Raw genomic sequence first — 22,430 nt, forward strand, 5'->3', positions numbered from 1 at the left:
GAAAACCAAACAAGAATAGCCAATAAAATGAAGAGCATTTTAATAAAGTAAATTCTCAAAAAACAAAATAAATACATATTACATGTCCGAAAAGGAGTGGGAAGAAGTACACTTTGAGTAGGAAGAAGTAATAATAATAATACAATTTATTTATAGAGCGCTTTTCACAGACAAACAGTCACAAAGTGCTTAACAGAGCAGAAATTAAAAGCATAAAAAACACAATGTGACCATAGGATCAATAAATTACATACATAAGTACACCCCTCTTTGACCAGTGTTTCATCCAAAACCAATAAAGCGAGCGAGAAAACTCCAAAGTACGATCTAAGTATGAGCTTTTGAATGCACCACTGTAGAAAATTAACTTCTACACCTTCGGTGGGATCTTATTCAAGAGACGTTCAGGTACAGGGGTTAAAATGTACGTATGCTACGTCTACTTCTGTAACGCCTCCATGTCACCTCTCCGTTCGGTTCCAAAGTACAACTAACGTCAGGTTAGCTCGTTTATGTGAGAGTTCACCGGGTCAAAGGGTATTTTACTGGACAATTGACACCTTGATCGCAGTTTGATTGGAGTGTGTTGCACGCTGGACATTAACGTTAGTTACTGTATAAAGCTTGTTTTTCGGCAAGAAGCAAAATGAGTGGAAGAGGAGAAACAACCAAGGAAACGTCCCCCAGGGCTCCACTTCCCACCCAGGATAACGTGACAGAACAACAGAAGAAGAAGATTATTCACATCGTTTACATCATCGCTGCTTTGGATATTACATGGATGTTTTTACAGTTTTCTGTCACCCCTGTGAGTATTTTTCTGTTATGTCACGAGTACGAAGCTAAGATTTCCGTGCCGGCGGTGAAAGTGAAAACGCTTCCGGAAACGCTGAACATTATTTTCTTTTATTGTTATTATTTATGATGATGATACATGGCCTGTATTATTTATTATGAGTGTACGAGTGATCATGTGTGTTATGACACGTTAGCAGTGGTTATTTGTGCTACGATTGCATTCATTCACAGCATCGCCCGACATCCTCCGTTGTAAGCAGTTCATTAAATGTAAAAATACGTAATTTCAAGTTCAAGCCCTGCATTTATAAATGTGCTATTAGGTCTATTATCAGCAACATACACTTACATTTACTGAATATACATTATAGTTGCAGATAGATTGACTTCGTCATCGTTACAGGTCTTGTATGTTATATAATGATCTTCAGTGGTGGAAGTATTCAGATCCTTTAGGTAAAAGTACTAATACCATACTGTGAACATACTCTGTTACAACTGTATTAAAAACCACACTTAAGCAGTGGAAAGTAACAAAGTACATTTACTCAAGTACTGTGCCTAATTGTACTTTACTTGAGTATTTCCATTTTCTGCTACTTTATCTAACTACATTTTGGAGGCAAATATTGTACTTTTTTATCTACATTAAGCCTACAGCTTTTGATACCTTAGTTACTTTGATTAATAATAGAAAATCGAATCGACTAATACATTATCATGCATTATTACTGAAATGTATGTCACAATTTGGATGTGTTGATTAGTAGAGATGGTCTGATTTCCAGATAATAGCTACTCTAAGCATGTAAACCTTACCACATACGACTGTGTGAATTTGAAGATGTATTTTCATTATGTATCTCTGTAGTATTTGGCAAAGAAACTTGGCTTCGACACCTTGTGGTTTGGTTATTTGCAAACCACGGTCGGTTTAATCCAGCTGCTTGGGGGTCCTATGTTTGGAAGGTATGTATAAGACGATCAAAAAAGTAATATCTGCTTTTACAGTTGAAGGTTATTCTATTCTCAGAGGCTGCTGTTCTCATAACAGCGACCTAGACTGTTTTTGTCCAGGAGAAAACTTGTGGTATGTGAGTTTTGTTGTTGTTTGCAGGTTTGCAGATATTTTCGGAGCACGAGCAGCTTTGTCTCTGGCGTGTTCTTCCACAGTCGTTTTCTTTCTGCTGCTGGCCATAGCAGAGAATCCCGCCATGCTGTTCATCCACAAACTCCCCACAGTCTTCATGCATGTTCTGCCTGGTAAGCACTGCTCATCTACAATCCTGCTCACTCAGTGTAACATCTTTAATTTCAAACCAAAGTTATGGTGTGATTTATTTTTTAAGAACATTGTCGATTCTTTAAATATTATAACTTTTTTTCTCTGAATATTTAGAATTTATTATTTAAATCTAATGTTTTTTGCTAACAATGTCCTTAATACTTTGTTGTAAAAAAATACACATTCAAATAATTTACTGTGATTAGTGTAGTTGTATGAAACCCAGAAGCTGTCTTTCACACCTTGCTAAGAAATGAAAGAACATTTTTAAAAACTTGCCATTTTTATTGCATAATGTTATAGTGTATGAAGGAGCGTATTGATTGGGATTTGGTATCAGCAGATAATTAGTAATAAGAAAATTCCAACTGTTAACACAATTTCTGTGGTTAAAGTGAAACATTAAATTAGGGCATTAAATAGACTACCCTCTACTGTATGACACTCCAAAAATCAAATAACATTTTATCCTAATGTTATTGTTTCTTGATTATCCTAAAAGTAGATGCCGTTTCTTTATTTCTTCATCCCTCTCCTGTCTGCAGCGTGTCAGATGGTCGTTGCAGACCTCTCAGCACCTGAGAAACGGGCAGATGCTTTATCCAAACTAGGCCTGTGTTTTGGCATCGGCATGATAGCTGGCTCCACATTGGGCGGCCATCTTAACACGCGCTTTGGGTGAGTTTAATTCTGTGTGTGTTGTTGGAGAACGAGTCTACATTGAGTGATGTGCTGCAAAATGGAACATAAAGCAGCTAAAGAGCCGAGAGATTTTAATCAGGAGTTAGTAGAGACCAAAACAGAGCTAAAAATAGAGTCAACGTGGCCACAAAAAAAGACTCCAAATGAATGCTAATGTTGCTCCATGTCTGCTGGGTGTGAGAATAAGCAACTGTTTTCTGACCACTTCATAAGGGGATAGCTTGTTAATGTTGTGTTTACAGCTTTAACTAAACATGGAAATGCAACGAAAATGATGATGATATGAATGGTATTTGTGTGTGTGTAACATTGTAAATGTACTGTACATAGTATATCTATAGTACACCTTAAATGGCCAAAGTATTTGTGCACCTAACACTGCTTTTAATTCCCAGAGAGACATTTACTGCATGTTTTGGTGCTGTGGGGAGTGCCTTCAGTTTACTGTTGGTTTTAAAGTTTATCCCCAAAACGACCAAATCTGAAGCTTCAGGAACCTACAAAGACAGTAAGACACACTTCCGTCTGCCTCACCTAATGTTCTCAGGGAATCACTATAAATGTTGACATTTTGCAGTAAAAATAATGTCAGTGTCTTTTACGATTTATTTTTAAAGTATTTTTTATTTTGAAATTAAGAACAAAATGTCTTTAAACACACAACACAGGATACAGATAAAAACATAGCTGTACTTAAAGTTAAGATGCTCACTCCTGCATACATAGGACTGGCAACCACTTGTTGTGAAGTGAATACATTTGAACGAGGGAGTGAGAGTGCGACATCGAGTGGCTGAAAGGCATCAATGTTATCAATAGCACCTTTAATTCATAACGTTTAATTCATAACATTCTGTTGGAATGTTATGCTATGATAATAGGATTTTGTTTCCAATGACAAGGTGACAATAGAGTCTAAACCTTTACGTTCAAAATCTCTCTGCACGAGGAAGAAAAACAAAGCCCTTGAGATGGAAAACGAGGTCCTCAAGGAGAAAGTTGCGCTTTTGATGACTGATACTGAGCAGATCAAGGGAGAGAGGCAAATAATCCACAACATGATCGAAAACGGAGTCCACCAGAGGAACCAACTGTTGCACTGTAAAAAAGAAGTGTCGGTGCTGGGTAAGAAGATGGAGATCCAGGGAAAGGAGCTGAGGAGGGAGCGCACGCAGAATGAGGCCCTCAAGGAGGAGCTGCAGTCAGTGAAGAAGGAGAAGCAGTCACTGGAGCAGCGCGCTGTCAACCACAGGGCCGAGCAGCAGCACCTGAAGGAATGTCTGGACCGGGCGATCAAAGAGAGAGACGGCCTGAATGACACGTTGCTGCGCTGCAGAAATGAACACTCGGAGTTGCGTGACAAGATCAGCAAGGTTGTGAACAAGAAGGACGGTCAGTGCAAAGAGCAGATGAAGCAAATCCATCTCCTCAAGCTGGAGACCCAGCATGTTGAGAGGGAGAGGAGCATCAAAGAAAGCGACGCTGACGACTTGAGGCGGGCGCTCCAAAAGTGTGAAAAAGAGCTCTCCACACAGAAGGTGAAGCTCGAAGAGAGCGAAAGGTCTCGCGTCATTGGGGATCACATAGGGAAAGAAATACTAATCATCCAACAAAGACGTCACACGACCAGAAGACCCAGCCAAAGAGGTGCCTCTCCGGAAGCTCGAGTCCTTACAGAAAGAGCTGCTCGCCCGGACTGAGGAGCTGAGGGAAACACAGAAGCTGTGTGGGGAGCTGACGGATAAAGGGGCAGAGGCAGCGGTGCGCTTACGGCGGTGTCAGAACACGGTCAGAGACCAGAGAGAGAAGTTCAAGGCAGTATCGGCAGAAAGGAGCATGTACATAGGTCTGACTGAAAAACTGGAGGTGGAATTATCAGACATCAAAAAGGGGCACCGCCAATCGAGCAACAGGGCGGCCTACAAGACTGGAGGCACATTACAGGTGTAGGGACACTTATTAGGCTGCTGGGTCTTTGTCCATCGAGACATTTATTATACAAATAAACCGACTTAACTTGATACTGATCCAGTTCTTTGTGATTTTGATTTGGTTTGTGGTACAGTGTAAATGTGACCTGCATGTTTGAAGCCTATACATTATGTACCTTCATTCGTAAGATAATGAGATATTTGTGAGACAATTGCGTATTTTATTAACAAATGCTTTTAAAAAACATTTTAATTTAGAATGTTACTAAGACACGTTGTACATGTACAATAATAATAATAATAACTTTATTTATATAGCACCTTTAAAAACAGAGTTTACAAAGTGCTTTGACAGATAAAGATAAAGGCAATAAAACAACAGAAAGCTCAGTGAGACAGCTGATACGATAAAAATAAACTAAGAAAAAAATAATAATAATTAAGTAAAATAATTTAGTAAAATCAACAAATAAAAATAAAACAGAAAAGCGACGACATCACATAAAAGCCAGTCTGTAAAAATGTGTTGTAAGAAGTGATTTAAAAGATATTACTGATTCTGCGAGCCTTATCTCCTCAGGCAGGTCGTTCTACAGCCGAGGGGCCCTGATGGCAAAAGCACCGTCACCTTTAGTTTTCAGCCTCGCCTTTGGGACAGCCAGAAGGGCCCCACCATAGGGGGTCAACATTCCCTCTATATATGTTGGGGCCAAACCCATCTGTGCTTTAGAAGTCATCAGTAAAATCTTAAAATCAATTCTAAAACAAACAGGGAGCCAGTGGATTGGGGTGATGTGATGTTGTTTATTAAAACCAGTGAGAAGCCGAGCTGCTGCGTTCTGAACTAGTTGGAGGCGAGAGAGTGACTCTTGGTTGATGCCAGAGAGAAGGTAGTTACAGTAATAGTCTTGAAAAGATGAATGCACAAATGACTCTTTCCAGGTCAGAGTGAGAGAAGACTGAGAGAGGATTCTTTTGATTTTGGAGATGGTACAAGACTTGTGTTTATTAAATCTTGTGTTTTGTTTGCACGCTTTTATTCTTGAATTCGCTGCAGGTGAGAACAAAAGCAAGTCAATATTCAACGTGGGAGAGATCACCAGACTGCTGAAGTTTCCTGGTGTGAAGCGGACTTTTGTTGTGAAGATAGTTGCAGGTTTGCCATCAGGTGAGAAGAGGGTTCGTTTTCACACACGGATGTATTCACCACAATACGTTTATCGCTTTCCATCCCAAGGTTTTTCAATGTAAATTAACAAATTGTGAAACACAGATTCTGTGTGTATATAGTTTCCCCATAATCCTTCTGTTGCACAATATAGGCAATCGGTCATCTATTATACTGTTTAAAATGGCCTGATGTGTGATATGTGGCATTCCACTGCATTTACTTCTCTGAACAATGGATTATGTGTTTAAAAGCCTCTTACATCGATCCAGCTGGAGCATGTGAGAAAAATAATAATAAGTAATAACGGTCTGTCTACAACAAATCAAACAGAAGAAGTTATTTTCTCCGTCCTCAGGCATTTTTCAAGTGATGTTCTCTATCATTGCATTGGACTTCTTCAAGTTGAAACCTGAGCAGAATGGCTATCTGATGGCTTACTTTGGCATCGCCTCAATGGTAAGTGTCCCTCAGATTGAAATACAAGACAAGCTGATTTAGATTTTCAGTGCTTCATGATGATTCTAGACTGCAAGACGAGGTCAGTAAAAACCCGGATGTTTGTGCAGGTTGTTCAGGGAGGAGTGGTCGGTCGGCTTACAGCGAGATACTCTGAGAACTCGCTGTTGCTTCTGTCCATCGGCGTTTCTTCTTTGGTGGGACTGGCTCAGGTACACACACAAAAAAAACGTTCATGGCATTCAATCCAATAGTTGCAAGATGTTTCAGTTTGGACTGAAGTGGTGGAATGACTGACATTGTCATCTGTAGTGCCATGCTGCTCGTACAAATATGTGTTGGTTACAGCTTCTCAAATCTTAGCATTTCTTGCATTTCTCCTTTTCATTGCAATAAAAATACATATTTAAAATGTTTTCACATCTACAATAAGTCTTTCTTTTGGCTCAAGTGTGCTCATTTGGTCATAATGAAAAAAATCCTCAGCTGCAGATCATTTTATATGTATTTATTTCTGCAGGCTTACATGCAGGATGTGTTCCAGTTCTGCCTCACCGTCGTCCCGATGATGTTTTCTCTCAGTGTGTTTAACGTCATCACAGACACAATGCTCACCAAGAGCGTACCGTCCTCCGAAACAGGTGACGTCATCCTGCTTTTCTACTTGCACAACATTCACAACAGCCATTAACAGCAGGCACTCTTTCACTCTTTATACTAGATACTGAGGATTAGCTAAATTACTTTAATTCAATTGTTTGTTGAACCCACTTTGTTCTTGAACACAGGCACTATGATGGGACTGTGTGCATCCGTCCAATCTCTGCTTCGCACGGTCGGGCCGACTGTTGGCGGCTTCATGTATGTGAACTACGGCATTTCCTCCATAGGCCTAATCCAGTTTGTCGTGAATATCGCTGTGTTTGTGCACCTGCTGCAGCGTCACCTCAGGAAGACAGCCGAGCATCAGAAATGAAATCGTTTATTTTTTTTAAAGCTTCTTTTCATCTCCAATTTGTCCACAAACCAGAAGAGTTGATGGAAATTCAATGTTTGATTTTTAGGAACAATCACCTCTCCATGTGCATGTATTTACGTCATCCTGTCACAGTCATTTACATGATGAGGTATGGTCAAGTCTTTACACCTCTGTTGCCATTTAATCCGTGGTGGAGGTTCAGAACTGAACCACTAGGTGGTAGCATATCCTCCATTTTACCAGATGGTACTTTCATTTTCCAGGGTTCATCGTTCACATTTATATCAGTTACACTTTAAAAATCAGTTTGTTGCTGTTGAGATTTCATTAAACATCGTCTAAAGGGATTAAATATTAGACCAATCAACATCACTGCTAATTGAACATAGTTTTATCAGAGCATATTATAATGAAAGTATATTTTCTTATTCGTCATTGTTTTTAATAAAATCTTTTAAAAAATGATTTTATTTTTGTACATTAATTCATCTAAAGGTAGTAGAGTATTTCATACTTCCCTTTGCATTGCATGCTATGAATCTGTGGCAGAAATATCGGTAATTGATACAGTCAATAAATATAATGAAGATTGTATGAATATTTCAGCCTCTTTAGCACAGTGATGGCAGCGTAGCAGAACTTTGTTTCTTCTTCGTTCTTATCCCATTCGTCATCTCAAATCCCTTCAAATTTATCTGGTGACTCTTTTAAGGGGCCCGACCCCTAGAACCAGTGAACTAAATTACCTGTAAAGTAGTTAAACTACCTCCACCAACAGTAAAATGCTAGTCATGCATTATTGCATGATAATCTAATAATGCAATCTATAATGATGTATCAGTTACTGAGGGTATTTTTTTGCTGAATAAGTACTTTTATTTAAATGCAAGATTTGTATTTTTACATTGTTATATTGATACTTTTACTTAAATACAGGATGTAATTACTCCCAACGGTAACGACGCCAATATTTATCAACGAATATTAAATCACCAAGTGCAGAAAAACAAATGACGTAATGTGTGGAGGACAAACAAATCCTTCGGTGTTAATCACAGTCTCAGTTGTTCTCTGTCATATTTATTGACAGTTTTCTGCTACCTCGGTTGCTAATCTGCAGCGTGTTGAAGTGATGTCACAAAATCTGCGGCAGGTGGTTTCATTGTTTCTACAAAGTACTCTGTTTTTGAAATATTGTGATCAGCAATCCGGGATAAATATGATCTTATTTTAACAGTTGGGGGTGAGTGGTGTTACAGAGTTATTATGGACCAGGCTACAACTTCAACAGATGTCACTGGTTTGATTTCTTTGCCAGTTTGTTGAGCCAAATATCTGATGAAAGCTGCCACACAAACAGATTACATCTTAAATACTGCAACACAATAAAGGACCCATGTTCGTTTATTTTCAGTGTTTTCTTTATGACCTTTAGGAGACATTTTACTATCAATTATTGAGACATTATTCTGGAAAATAATTTTAGTTTCAATATACTTTTAGAAATTTCAAAGTAAATGTAACCATAAGAAATCAGTTTAAGTCAGTGAACAGATTTCATGCTTTAGTTATTAATCTTACATGTTGTTTAACGTTGTTTCTTTGCATTCAGTTGAAGAGGGAAATAATTATTTAACTAAAGTAAAAATTCAAGACAATATTTAATTTCTGCACAGCCCTCAAATGTCATGTTAAAAGTTTGAAGGTTACTTTTTGATAACTCTTAGCTGGCAGATTGTGATGGTCTGTTCAGGCAGACTGCACCTTTAATGTGATCAGCCGTCTCAGTGGCAATCCCATCATCTGAGCCTGATCCCACACCTACCCGCATACATTTCTCGCTGTAGTCTGAGTCGTACAGACGATGTTCAGCCGTCCGTGTCGATGCAGCTCTGCTGACTTTTTACACTTTGCAAAGAAATAAACAAGCCACTTGCTCTTGAATCTTCTACTTCTGCCTCTCTAACTGACTCACAGAGACTCAAAGGAGCTGTAGATGGATTTGAAGGGTGTCACTGTATCTGTGGACCCAGGGGGGCGGCCCTGACCACGGGAGGGGGTGCCCTGTTACACTTGGCCCTTTGAGTCAGGGGGAGCGGGGACAATGCTGCTGTTAACACTCCTGACGGGGACCTTTGGGTTCTCTGAAAGTTTAATGTGACTCTGCGAGCGACCTGCGCTCACTGAGGTCAGAGATGAGCGCGGCCCGGCGTCGGTCCAAGGTTGCCCCGTGTTGGTGCATAGGAAACTGAATGCCAGTGGGGGGGTTGCCATCGTGTCCTGGGCTTGTTTTGTCCCCTGTGGCATGGATAATGAGGCATCTGTCTCCACCTGCCGCATAGAGAGACCAGGCTCACTGTCTCACTTAAAAAGAGCACAGGTTACCAATCTGATTTGTCCAAGGCAGGCCAGGGACATGATCTGAAGCAGAGGAGCCTTCAGTCTAAATGTTTTATACCCCGGCTTTCTTATTTCTGTTTGTGCTGCACCACACGAAGCTCCTTATCAGAAACACTGTCTTGTTTGTCACATCTCGAACATTAAGATCCAAATCAACCAAACATGAGCCACCCAAATGATATTATTCTTCCCCAAGAAAGTGGGACTTCTTGTAGCACGAACATAAAAGAAATATCACTGAATTACATTCATTTATCATAAAGCACAAAATAGGCCAATGTGCTGATTCTTGCTCAGAAATAATGCACACCTGATGTGCGTGTGACAGCAGCTCAACATGGCCACCAACCCCCCCCCACCCTTCCTCTGTCTTCCTCTCCGGCGGACCTCGTGGAGCTCGTGGAGTTGGCCACAGGGATGAAAGGTGATCTTAGGGGGGTTTTGTCTTGGTGTAATCAGACAGCGGCATCATCAATCATGAGAGGGTGAATTACAGCGGGTTACAATGGGAGATAAGATAATGAGTGGGGCCTCAGCGACCTGGTGAGGGACGGCTCGAGTTCCCGTCCAGATTACATGGCAGCGGCCTGACTGGCTGCACACCTCTCTGAGGATGCTGGTTGCACAAATCCAAGATGGAGAAAAACACTTTTTGTTCAACTACATCGCAGTGGAAGTACCAAAGGAGAGCATGTGAAATGAGCTCTATTGTATTTCATGGTCATTTCCATGGTATGGAAATCAACTGTTGGTAACAAGGGTGTGTCAGAGGTTTGCTGTAAAACTGTATGCCAGGACCCAACACTGCAGAGATCAGGGTCCATTTCCCAGCAGTGAGGCTTGAAGTGAACATACTGACATGTAGCTGTTCTTGGAGCCTTTCAGGCAGTGAGACAAAAAATTTAAAGTTTGCATTAAAGTTATCAAAGACTACATATCCATGCTTCACTTATTCTACGTGTTTATAGATTGTGCTCTCACTGTTGTATTGCACCTTTTAAACTGCAACAACTTACAGCTATCTTTCTCATTGGAGCATTGGGTTTGGGGACCTACAGTGTAACTGCCATCATAACACCAGCCAGCTTCAACCTGAGCAAAGCTCTATCCAGCGAGGGTAACTGATATAAAAGGTGTGAAACTTTTAATTTGACAATATTTAATTTCTGCACAGCCCTCAAATGTCACGTTAATTTTATAAAAAAGGGAAAAAACACAGAGAAATATCTACAAAAAGACCAAAGCAAATACAAAGTGACACAAAACAGCTATGAATAAGGGCGAAAACAAGCCAAAAAATAACTACAAATACACCAAAACAATTACAAAGATATAAAAAATGAGCACAAAGAGACAAAACATCAACAAAAAGAGGCTAAACATCTATAAGGGCTGTGTGTCCTGCTCCTACAGTAGAAGAGGTGTTGGGGCCTTTAGCATGTCTGTGTTTAGGGGCCCGTTGTCTCATAATCCACCCATGGCCAGTCTGCAGGTGAATCTGCACGTATGGAGAAACCACAGGCTTGTGTGATGAATCACCAGACATCTTAATACACAGCCTCAGTATCTGTACTGCCATGAAGCGTGCTCGGTCGTGTGTCAGCGGCCCTGAGCCCCATGACGCCCCGTCTAGTCCACACTCTCACTCCCTGACATGTGCCACCGCTCACTAATCCTCCTCTGACGCTCCTCTCTGCAGCATCACACTCCACAACAGAACAATAAATGACCACTGCGCTGACCTCAGAGGGCAACAGGCCCCTGCTGCATCAGAAGGGATCCCCCCCCTCCCCTCGTTTTAAGGCCATATTGTTTCTTTATACAATTTTAATTAATACACAGGAGCTGCTGCATGTTAGCCGGTCATCTTATAGCATACTAGGGAACATAGAAGAGCTTTCTCTATGCATGCTGCTCCACGGAAATTAATTGTTTTCTTTGAGATTAAAACAGTCGGAGATTTGAATATTCGAGGATAATATGGTTAAAAGGGAGGATGTGGATATCATTTTAATTATGGCTGAGCGGATTAGATAACAATATGATGTATTAGTAAAAGGCGGGAAGAAAGTGTGTGCCAAGCGAGGCATCTGTTTGAATTAGCGTCTGTAAGCTCTGCATGTTATTTGCATGAGTCATATGGAGCAGCATCTGTGTTCTTCAAAGATAAATCTGACCATTATTGGTCATATTGGTCAGTTTAGGACCACCATGCATGACGCAACCAAGGTTTCATATGGGCCAGTCTGATTACAATCAATTACATTGTCTATCAGGATCTGTAGCACCTGGAGAGTTTAGTTTGAGGTGTTGAATACCAAAGCTTTGATGTGCTAAAACTGTACCTAATAATGTTAACTTTATTACTCTTAACCCCCAAAAATGATATTTTTCAGAATATTTTTCAGAATACAAAACTGCACAAAAAAAAAAAAAAAAAGAGGCATTCATAAATATCTCACAAAGCCAATTTAGATTTAAAACGTTTGTGAGAAAACTTTTTAATCGTAATACTTTTATTATGTGTTGAGATAATTCCACTTTTCTATGAGTCGACATCCTGACACAACGTGCTCCAAAAGGATCTTGGAACAACTTGATTTGTATTGAATGGAGTTGAAATACTCTGAAGTATCATTCAAAGGAACTCAAATGTTTGGAAAAACCCTGTTTCACCGAGATTGTTTCAAGTTTCTACCAAAAAACAACAATACAAATACCTTGCACAGCTACACAGGTGTTTTTAGCTATTCAGGTTGATTGAGAATTTCAATACAACTTATTGAGTAAGGAACCATAATGTTGAGCAACAAATAACTTGTACAAACCATATGATTTTGCTAGCTATGGTCATGGAGTTACTGATACTGATATTTGAGACGTATGGTTGAGAATAAAGAAGGGGATGGCATACGACTGATAACATGCTCCTTCAGGTCAGCAGTAAAACAGTCTCAAAGTTTGCCGTCTTAGATCTTACATATATGATATTTACACAGGCAATTGATTTCCTCAATCTGATTATTATTTGGATGGCAGATGGTTGGTCGGTGATAATCCCAGCCGCCCATTGGCCTGACCCCTTGCACTCCACCCACCGCCTCCACAACCAACACGCGACCCCCCCCTCACATCTTAACGAACCTGCTTAGCCGTGTGGCCAAAGAGCTGCTTTAAACTGGTGAGTAATGGCTATGTCAGCAGTCAGTAGATGAGCCAGAGGGTGAGGGGTGTGGACGTGTGAAGGGGTGAGGGGATGAGTGGGGTATTAGAGCCCCGTTAAAGCCGGGTTCTATTGTTAATGAAAGAATGTACTTTTAACAATTATACAATTATTTATTTGTGTTTATCATGAGAAAAATAATGCAAAGAAAAAGTTCACTATTTGTAGTTAGTTTTGCGATGTGCATGGAAAATATTAACTTCTAAAGCAATTATTTATGTTTTAGCTTTCAACTTTCCAGTAAAATTGAAGCGAATTGAAAAATAAACATACAAAATTGTCATTAATTTATTGGATAGTGATTTTCGATAAACAACAAATCAATTGGTTAATTTACCAAATGTTCTACAAATATCTCTGATAGTCCACAAGACCATGAAACGCAGGAGAGGTTTAAGGATAATTTCTATTTTGCTTAAAGTTATCAAATGACGATTTAGAAAGTATGACACTCCTCAAACTACAATATAACACTCCATCTGTTAAAACAAAGCAGTGATACTGTATTGTATCTTACAGAAATGTAACAATGGTAATTTGAGTTACCTCATTTGCTTTAATCTTCTTGCTTCCTCTGCGTTTCCACAGGGGCCCTAATCTAATCTAAAGTCATCTGAACTAATCCACCGCAGCAGCAGCAGCAGTGGTCGAGGTTTAGGCCTTTGACTGATAGCCATCTGCCAGACGTGTGTCTAATTAGTTTGTTTTACTCAACTAATGAAATGAAACGTGGAAAGGTGAGAAGTGGACCTGGAGTTAGAGGCTGAAACTAAAGGTGTTGTACTTCAACGACAAATCACTTTTATCTGCTTCCTCCAAGATTTGCAAAACTACTAAAAACATTTATTCAATCATCATTAAGTCATTAAAACGAATTATCTGTAGTTACCAACGAGGTGTTTTTCAGTAAAAACACTTAACAGTAGTTTTGTGCATAAAAAACTGGAAAAAATATTATAATATTTAAAAAAATGTAATAGAATTTCTGTAATAAGAAGTGAATTGGGTATAAAAATGAAGTAAGATTTTCCAAATGGATTCCCCTAATGGATTGAATTACATTCTTTGCTGCAGGTATACCTGGTAAATAACAGAATACCTGGAATTTGTAATCCTACTCTTTGACAACAGTTGACATTGAAGAGGATTATACAAATCTTCTTAAGACGGTTCACAGTTGAACTAAACTGTGGAAATCTCTGTGTTGTCATAATCATAAATTGTAGCTCATGACAAACCCACTGGTTATTTAACAACCTCCATTAGCTGAAAACCCAATAAAATACAGTAATGTGACACCAAGTTGATCCAAATCCATCACATATACAACTTGGGGGGGGGGGGGGGGGGGGGGGGGGGGGGGGTGAAAGGAGTGGAATATAATATTCACACATTATTGCAACTTTGATGACAAATAGTCTAAACGGCAACACACACCAGCGATGTCTACATGAACATCTTACTTTCAACTCATAACAACATTTGATAGAACAGCTGCAGTACCTCAACTACTCCTGTCAGTACTGCATGCACATGCAGGTCTCACATGTGTGTGAGACCTGTGTGTCGCACTTAAAGGACATTAAGCAGGGATGTCCAGAGTCTGCAGGATCGGCATCCAGATTTGTCACTTGATCCGTGAAAAAAAAAGGTATCCGCTGAGTTACAGATGTCTCTTTCCCAATGTAAGTCTTTTTGGGCCACATGGCATCACATGATGGACCTGGAAGTTGTTTGTCCACCATGAAAGATGTAATTCTTTGAACACAGTTCTGAAGAGAGCCGGGTGAAATGGGTCAGCAGCTATCTTACTTGCATGCTCTGTGGCTCTGGCATCATGATGAACACTCACAGGCACCTGTTCCTGGTCTGTGAGCCGCCTATCTTTTCGTGCGATGCGGTGTTTGATTTGAGAAGATGATGCTGGCTATACCACACAGTGATGGACATCCAATATCATACCCAATGTCGCAGGGCTACGCCTCATGTGCTATTTTCACATTAGAAACAAGAGACCTCAGATATATCTTAAAGATACAAAGTACTGCATCCTTAAAGTGAAATCAATCAGAGGAAAAAAACATTTATTTAAGCATACATTCTTGACTGTCTTGAAAAAACCTGACCAAGTTGTATTTATGTTTAAATAACCAGATGAGAAAATGCAACATTCTGGTACAAACGATGTATTTAATCATTTAATTTGGAGGACTGGTTGAATACTGTTCTGAAATTCACACTGGAAGTTTCTTTCACCACTATCATACGTGGAAAACAGGATAGCCTTTGTTTGATTTTGCACAATGTTGGAAAATGTTCTGGATTTTCCCTCATTAAAATATTTGAGGACATGATTTCAAAGACCAGTTCATAGATTCCACCTTCAGTCAAATACTGTACATTTGATGCTCACTGACCCGACACAAGGCCTCCGCTTTAGGCAGCCTGAAGTTATTTTTTTGTTGTCTTTCGTAAGCCTTGAATGCAAACTGTGTTGATCAAAACAAAACAATAAAACAAAACAAAGCCAGCAGCAGCAGCAGCAGCAGCAGCAGTTGGCTGCTAAGTGTCTGTGGATCTCCTAAACAAACCGCGGGGCCCTGAGCTGCATCAAGAGGCTCAGCCGAGGTCCAATCTGACATTTATCTCTCCGGGCCGTTCTGCTGATGGCAGCACGACGTCGCTTTAGGAAGCAGCTGTTTACTGTCAGAGATCTAGGTCAGGACAGAGAGAGCTGGACACACGGCCAGCTGCACTCCTGCCAACAGTTTACACACAGACTGGGGGGGGGGGGCTGGGACGATTGATATTTAAGAGTCAATACTTTACTGCTGTATCAACGCATTAAAGGAGTGTAGGACAAGACACCTCAGCACAGTACGAGAGACATTCAGCAAATGACACATGTGATGACTATAGTCATACAATACAAAAACTTTATGTATAGAAAGTGGTAAATATATTAAAAAGATCATTACTACCAGCTAGGAACGCTGGTTTAAATGATCAAAACCATAAAAAAAAACTATGATGTGTGTTCCAGTCTCCAGGAAAAAATGTATGCTTCTGCAAACCACGGATACGTTGAAAGTCAACGTTTTTGCATTTGCTCCGAGCAAGCGATGTAGCAGAACGAGCAACGTGGATGGATGCATGCATCCTGCATTTAATCAACTCAGAGGAAAGACGTCCACAAACAGCTGGAAGCAACAAACTAAACTCCAGCATCTGTGAAATGTTTTTATGGATTATATTAAGTCTCAGCTGTTACGGACTCTTCGCAGTAAAGTTGTAGTCTATTTCCACTTCAGTGTGTAACGGATGTGAAATTGAGAGCTCAAACTCCTCCTGGAGGCCATCACCTTCCGTACTATTTCACAGTCTGCTCATTATAGGTGGATTTGGTGGAGGCTGAATGCAAGCATTAGTTTGTGCCGTTGAGCATTGATGGCAACAAAAAGGTGAAGGTCTATCCTCTCTACGTGCTCGGACGAGTGGATGGGAATGAATGGAACAGGGAAACAGTGATTTGCAAATGAAAACAAATGTGCCAAGGAGGCCAATGTGCGTTCATCTCCACAGAGTCGAGTGATGTGGAAGATGAAGAACTGCTGCCAGGGCTTTCCACCTGACACACAGGTAAGAGGCTCAGCGGCCATCAGATCCCAAAGGCAGCTTTATCACACTGTTATATAACACACACACACACACACTGATGCAGGGCTGATGTGAGGACACAGCCACACTGCCGTCGTCAGCACTGGCCAGATCAGATTTAACAGCCCCCGCCCTCATCTCCTCCCTCCTCCTTGAGTTTCCTTCATGATCCATGGTAACACTCTCCCCCTGTGTGTGTGTGTGTGTGTGTGTGTGTGTGTGTGTGTGTGTGTGTGTGTGTGTGTGTGTGTGTGTGTGGCGAGGTTACTGAGTGCGAGGGCAGTGATGTAATCAGGTGTGTTATTAGGTGTGAACAACAGATCTGATAAAAGCGTGCTCTACACAAACATGGCCGACATGTTTGGATCAAATCACATTGTTTAGTCGTCTGATAATAGAAACAAAGAATTATCACACCTGAACAAATTATGGGGGTTGTTGTACTAATATTTACTTAACAGTTATTGTTGCTGTACCATGAAAACCATGTATCTCCAACGTTGGTCATTTGTAAAAAAATGTCCTTATTTTGATGACAGCCCTTTCCTGTAAACACAGTGAACTATGTCATTTTTTTAGAATCATATTTGTTTTTATTTATGTCCAAGTTATGCATTGGAAATGAATGAAAAACAAAAAATGATTTCTAAACTAAATTTAAAGGAAAAATAAATACATGTAAATAACTTTAAATAATAATAATAATACAAAAGATTAAAAAATATAATACCACAAACAATTTAAAGTAATAATAATCATTGAATAACCTATTGGATTTTCAAAAAATAAATAAAAAATCAGGGTTGTTTTTCTTAGCTCATAAAAAGTTGACATTTGGAGATACCTGGTTTTCAAATGACATTGATGCTACACAAATAACTATATAGTTAGCTAAAAGGAAGATAATGATCAAGAAATAACTGATCCTTCATCAAATATTCATCTTTTATACATTAATAGACAAAACAATTTGATAAAGAAATAAAATATGGAATATATAATAGAACTATTAAATTACTCAATGTAGAAAAAGTCACCTGTAACTGTCATACTATGATAATTATGTACTAATACACCATCAGATTATTATCATTCATGCATTAATGTGAAAGCAGGATTTTACTGCAGCTGGTTGAGGTGGAACTCATTTTTAACTATAAATTATTTTCATTATGGATTCATCTGCTGATTATTTTCTCCATTAATTGATTGATTGTTTAGTTTGTAAAAATACTACTACTACTACTACTACTACTACTATTAATAATACTAATAACAAAAGCAAATAAAATTAGGGTTGCTTCATCTAAAAATATATAGTATTTTTTATATTTCTAGTATTTTCGTATTATATTTGTGAGTGAAGGTACTTAATTACACTGCACACCTGTGAAATGGAGGTAGAAATCGGGGGATTTTGAATCAAACCTTAAACAAACATAAAGAGGCTGCAGCTTTCTCAGACGTAGACCTGTTGATGGAGATTACAAAGACTCGTATGAAGCACGGCATTAACATCATTACATAACATGGCTCCTCTAATCATTCTTTGAATCCTAATATAAGGCTGCCCCCATGCTAATCCATTTGTGTTGGCATAATCTATGGCCTGCTCTTGTCAGCAAGTCTTGGCCTAAAACTTGATGGTGTCACAGTGTACTGAAGCTTATTGTTGTTATTATTATTATTATTAAAACTGTCATAATGCTGCAATTGACCCCAGCCAGCAGGCTGCAGCCGGTCATCTCCGCAGCAGAGTCATCTTCTAAACATAGAGAGCAGATCTGATCTGCAGCTCAACACCGTCGCACTCCTACAGCAGGTGTCACATTTATACGGGAACAAATGTTTGTTTGTTTGTCGTTCTAAAAGTGAGCAAGATATTGCCAAAAAAGGATTAACAGATATAGATATAACATTACAAGATACAGTTTTCTTAAAAGCTGTTTTCTAATAACACTGCTACACTGTTGTTTGTTTGCTGTTGGTTAATAGTTGCACATCTGTTTAGTTAGTTCATTTAATACTATACTATTTCATTGTATATAATGTGCATTTTTATATTTTATATTTTTTACTCAGTTATTCTTTTATTGTATATATTGTGTATGTATTCAGATGACACAATCATAAATGCTCATGGGAGAAGAGAAGCACAAACGGTAACACTCTGCATGACGGCCATTTCTATAATGCATTATAAACATATCTTGTAAAAAATAAGAATTCCAGAAGATTGTGACGGCTTAGCAGTTCTGGTAAGTAAGTTCTTTGTGTTATAAATAATAAACATTGTATGCAAGACGAGCAGTGAGAGTCTGAGCCAACCGAAGACTGATCATCAACACCTGAGGTTGAACATTGATCGGCTGTTTGCAACGAGTAAAGACGTCTGCAGAAATGTGAATAACAAATATCCCCAAATGTTTATAACCCCACATTCTTAATTTATGTTGTAATTACAACCAAAGTTTATAATTAAGAGTTTGCAAACCCTGTACCTGTTTGCATACCTCACATTATTTGAGTGGATAATACATGTGATTTCAATAAATAATAAAGCAATAATGCTTTCACCCAGGAGGTCATTTTGCTCATACGATATTAAAAGGCACCACCAGCACATTATAAGTAAATTAAAGCTGCATAATACATGAAGAAGAGATGAGTCAGTTTGTTGGTTCTGCTCTAAATGCTGTTTCTGATTTTTTTTTAAACTTTTTGACAAGAAGACAATTCCAGTTTGGTGGCAATGCAGTCTGTTTAAAACTGTAATATATTATCATTATAAGCATAGAGAAACAAAAACTGTAACTATGGAGCGCACTATGGGTACTTTCTTTTTTACATTAAATAAAAAAAATTATAATTTGAATGTTCAAACGTTTGGTTTTCTTTGAACAAATAAGGTATAAACTGAAATATAGTTTCCTCAGGACGGTATAAAAAGGAGACACAGAAAAATATCAATATAAATTCATAAAACATTTTAATAAATAAGAGAAATAAATCCCTTTGAATTTTGTTTCTTCATAAAAACAATGCAGATTTTTTTTTTCATGAAAACTTCTCAGAATTCTGAGATAATAATCTAAATATTTCAGAAAAACAGGACTAATGTTTACTTCTCAAGTGAATGCATTACGCTTCTGTAGGTTGTAACTATTTTTCTCTTTATAAATGTGCATAAAATCAGGTGGATGGAAATCTACCTAACATGTTTCCTGACTCTTTTTGGAAACAGGAATAACTATAACCATCAGTAATAATCAGTGTGTGATTGGGTGAATCCACGCAGAAAGCCTGCAGAAACACTGACCTCAGAAGACTAATTAACTGGTAAATCTTACAAAGGTCAACAGTGTGTTGGCCAAGGATGAAGAGAGTAGCCACCATATGGCTCAAGATGCCCACAAGAAGTGTGTCTTTACTGCTCTTTTAATCTTTTGAGCTAATTGTGCTTCTTCTCCCCCCGTCTTCTGGTGACTGGTGCCCAGGCAGACAAAATGTGGTCGAACTCTAATCTACTTAACTGCTTTCCACTTTGTTTTTCCAATTATGGTGGAGCCTCGTTATTGTGGAGCTGGAAGTCGCTGACATCGACATTAATTTTGCCCTCCGAGCACATTTTCTTCTTAGAGTTTAGCAGCGGTTCTGACTGTGACGACAGTTGTTTTGGTTTATTTTTTTCAAATATACAGATTAATACAAAATAACCAATTGCACAAAAGAAATTCATTTTTAACAAGGATAATAAAATAAAATGACATGTGATACGGTGCTCAAAGTCAGGATTTAGAGAGGATTTAAATAAAATAAGTCAACATAAAAAAAAAAAATCGGCCAATTTCTTAATATTTAATTCAATGTATTTACCCTTTTTTGACGTCATCCACAGTTATATTTTATATGAATACATTTTTTAAAAAGATTGTATCTAATTGTGTAAAATAATAAGGACATGACTCCCGCATGGTGGCCCTGCTCAAACCAACGTGCCTTAGTGAGGAGGTGTATACCCTGAGCCTGAAATCTCCACTTCAGTAGCTCTTACATACCCCAAACCTTCCAGTTTCTAGAACCCTTTATTCCTAAAAAAAAATGGCAAATATGATTATTTATGTGGCTATTGACAATGTATTCTGATTAATGGAGTGATAAAAATGGATATGAAAAATGTCCTTTGTAAAACCTTTGACTTTGACTCAAATATGTCATCAAAATGAAACAAGAATTTTGAACCTATAAAGTTTTCTGTTTGGGTTAACGCTGTGAATTCAAACAAAACTACTTAGTGAGGTTTAGGAAAAGATCGTGATTTTGGTTAAAATAAGTTTTTAATTTAATTTATATACGTAAGTTAAGTATAGTCAACGTGAATAAGTCAGTTGTTGACGTTTGGTTTCACATGAACAGCAGCCTCTCGAGTGAAAGTCACGTGTTTGTTTGACCCACCCATCCACTCGTACCTCCTCCCTACGTGGACTTTCTCGCTCTTCGTCACCTGACTTTCAGAGCCCTTGCTCTTAGCGTCTATTGCCGTGGCGTGAAATGACACACGTTACTTGGTGAGACAAGACTGAGAGTTATCATCAACTGTGCAGATCACTCAACTGAGCTTGTTTTTGTCTTCAGCTCATTGTATTGGCTTTCTGACCCGCAACTGGCAGCTGTTTTCAGCAAACATTGTTCACCACCTGCCCAGCACCAACCGGCAGACAGATACAGTTATCGCCTGTCTGGTGAAGAAAGTGGAACATTTAGCTGCAAAAACAACAGAAGTTTTTCTCCAGAGTGGTGGAACAGACCTTAAAGGAGACTGATTATGATTCCAAACAAACATTAATGCTTCTGTGTGTCTGCTGGATGCAGCTGAGCCGATGATATGTCAGATGTTTTGGTTTGAGCTTGTTCCTCAGTGGAAACTCAATTAACGCAGCTTAAAAGCGTTCATATGTCGGATGTAAGATCAGTTATCAGTTAATAACAAGCACAGAACAAACAGTGAACAGAAAAACAAACAACAGTACAGATGCCAGCGCACAGATGTCAGAAACATGGCAGCTGTGTCCTCTGTGTGAAGAAACAAACGATGAAAATGAGCAGAAAGTTGCATTAGAGGACGATCACTATACTGTCATTAACAACAGAAGTGTTGTTTGACACCTGCTTTGAATTATTGAACTGAATTTTGGTTTGTCTTTGCCTTTCTTGTCTTAATCACAGCAATAGTGCTTTTCATTCTGGCCCAAATTGTCTGCCATTTTGGTAAAACAACAAGTCAATTTCATTTAAAGATGATTGCAAAGGCTGCATGTTTCATATTCTCTGGTTGTTGGCAGCTTTGGTCCTCCAGTCTCCTGTTGACTGCAGCTTAACACAGCTGCCTATGTAAATGTCACATGTATGAATTCTAGCTTCTTAATAATAAATGGGAGACCCTCATGAATGAGCTAAATTAGAGTTGGCTAAAACATCAGCCATTCAAAACTCTATTATTCCCTCTGTGACCTTTTTCTTCTGGCAGCCAGAGGGAAGCGGATGATCTCTAGTTTGTACAAAAAAAGAGTGAAATGGGAGTTAATAAGCAGCTCCTCCGCAAACACTGGGGGTCATTATGAATTGGAGGCAATCACACAGATCAAATATACAGCAGGCGGAAATGGAGCTGGAATTTTGTAGGGGAAATACAACAAATTGAAGAGGCTGGTAAATATAATAATGTGCGCCTCATGTAATCATCCCTTTTAAATGCAGATACCGAAGAGGAGCGTTGACTGATGGATGCCCTCGTGGACAGAGGAGACACGAGGAGACGGAGCCGCATG

General features: G+C 39.0%; 1 protein-coding gene across 1 annotated transcript; it reads left to right on the forward strand.

Annotated features, from left to right (window-relative positions):
• The first annotated feature begins 399 nt into the window (after positions 1 to 399).
• Positions 400 to 7,787, forward strand: slc67a1 (solute carrier family 67 member 1). The gene is made up of 10 exons (XM_076077748.1): positions 400 to 808; positions 1,670 to 1,767; positions 1,916 to 2,061; positions 2,629 to 2,761; positions 3,181 to 3,293; positions 5,774 to 5,884; positions 6,243 to 6,343; positions 6,454 to 6,555; positions 6,864 to 6,984; positions 7,132 to 7,787. Exons 1-10 carry the CDS (start codon positions 647 to 649, stop codon positions 7,317 to 7,319), a joined length of 1,275 nt encoding a protein of 424 aa, XP_075933863.1. The 5' UTR covers positions 400 to 646; the 3' UTR covers positions 7,320 to 7,787.
• The last annotated feature ends 14,643 nt before the right edge of the window (positions 7,788 to 22,430 follow it).

This window comes from Anarhichas minor, unplaced genomic scaffold, assembly GCF_050575085.1.
Source record: "Anarhichas minor isolate MPS153535 unplaced genomic scaffold, ASM5057508v1 ptg000062l, whole genome shotgun sequence".
Classification (NCBI taxonomy): Eukaryota; Metazoa; Chordata; class Actinopteri; order Perciformes; family Anarhichadidae; genus Anarhichas; species Anarhichas minor.

Coding starts and splice junctions, on each gene's coding strand:
- slc67a1 (XM_076077748.1), top strand. CDS start 647: ATGAGTGGAAGAGGAGAAACAACCAAGGAAACGTCCCCCAGGGCTCCA. Junction 2,762..3,180: donor CATCTTAACACGCGCTTTGG/GTGAGTTTAATT, acceptor TTTAATTCCCAG/AGAGACATTTACTGCATGTT. Junction 3,294..5,773: donor TTCAGGAACCTACAAAGACA/GTAAGACACACT, acceptor AATTCGCTGCAG/GTGAGAACAAAAGCAAGTCA.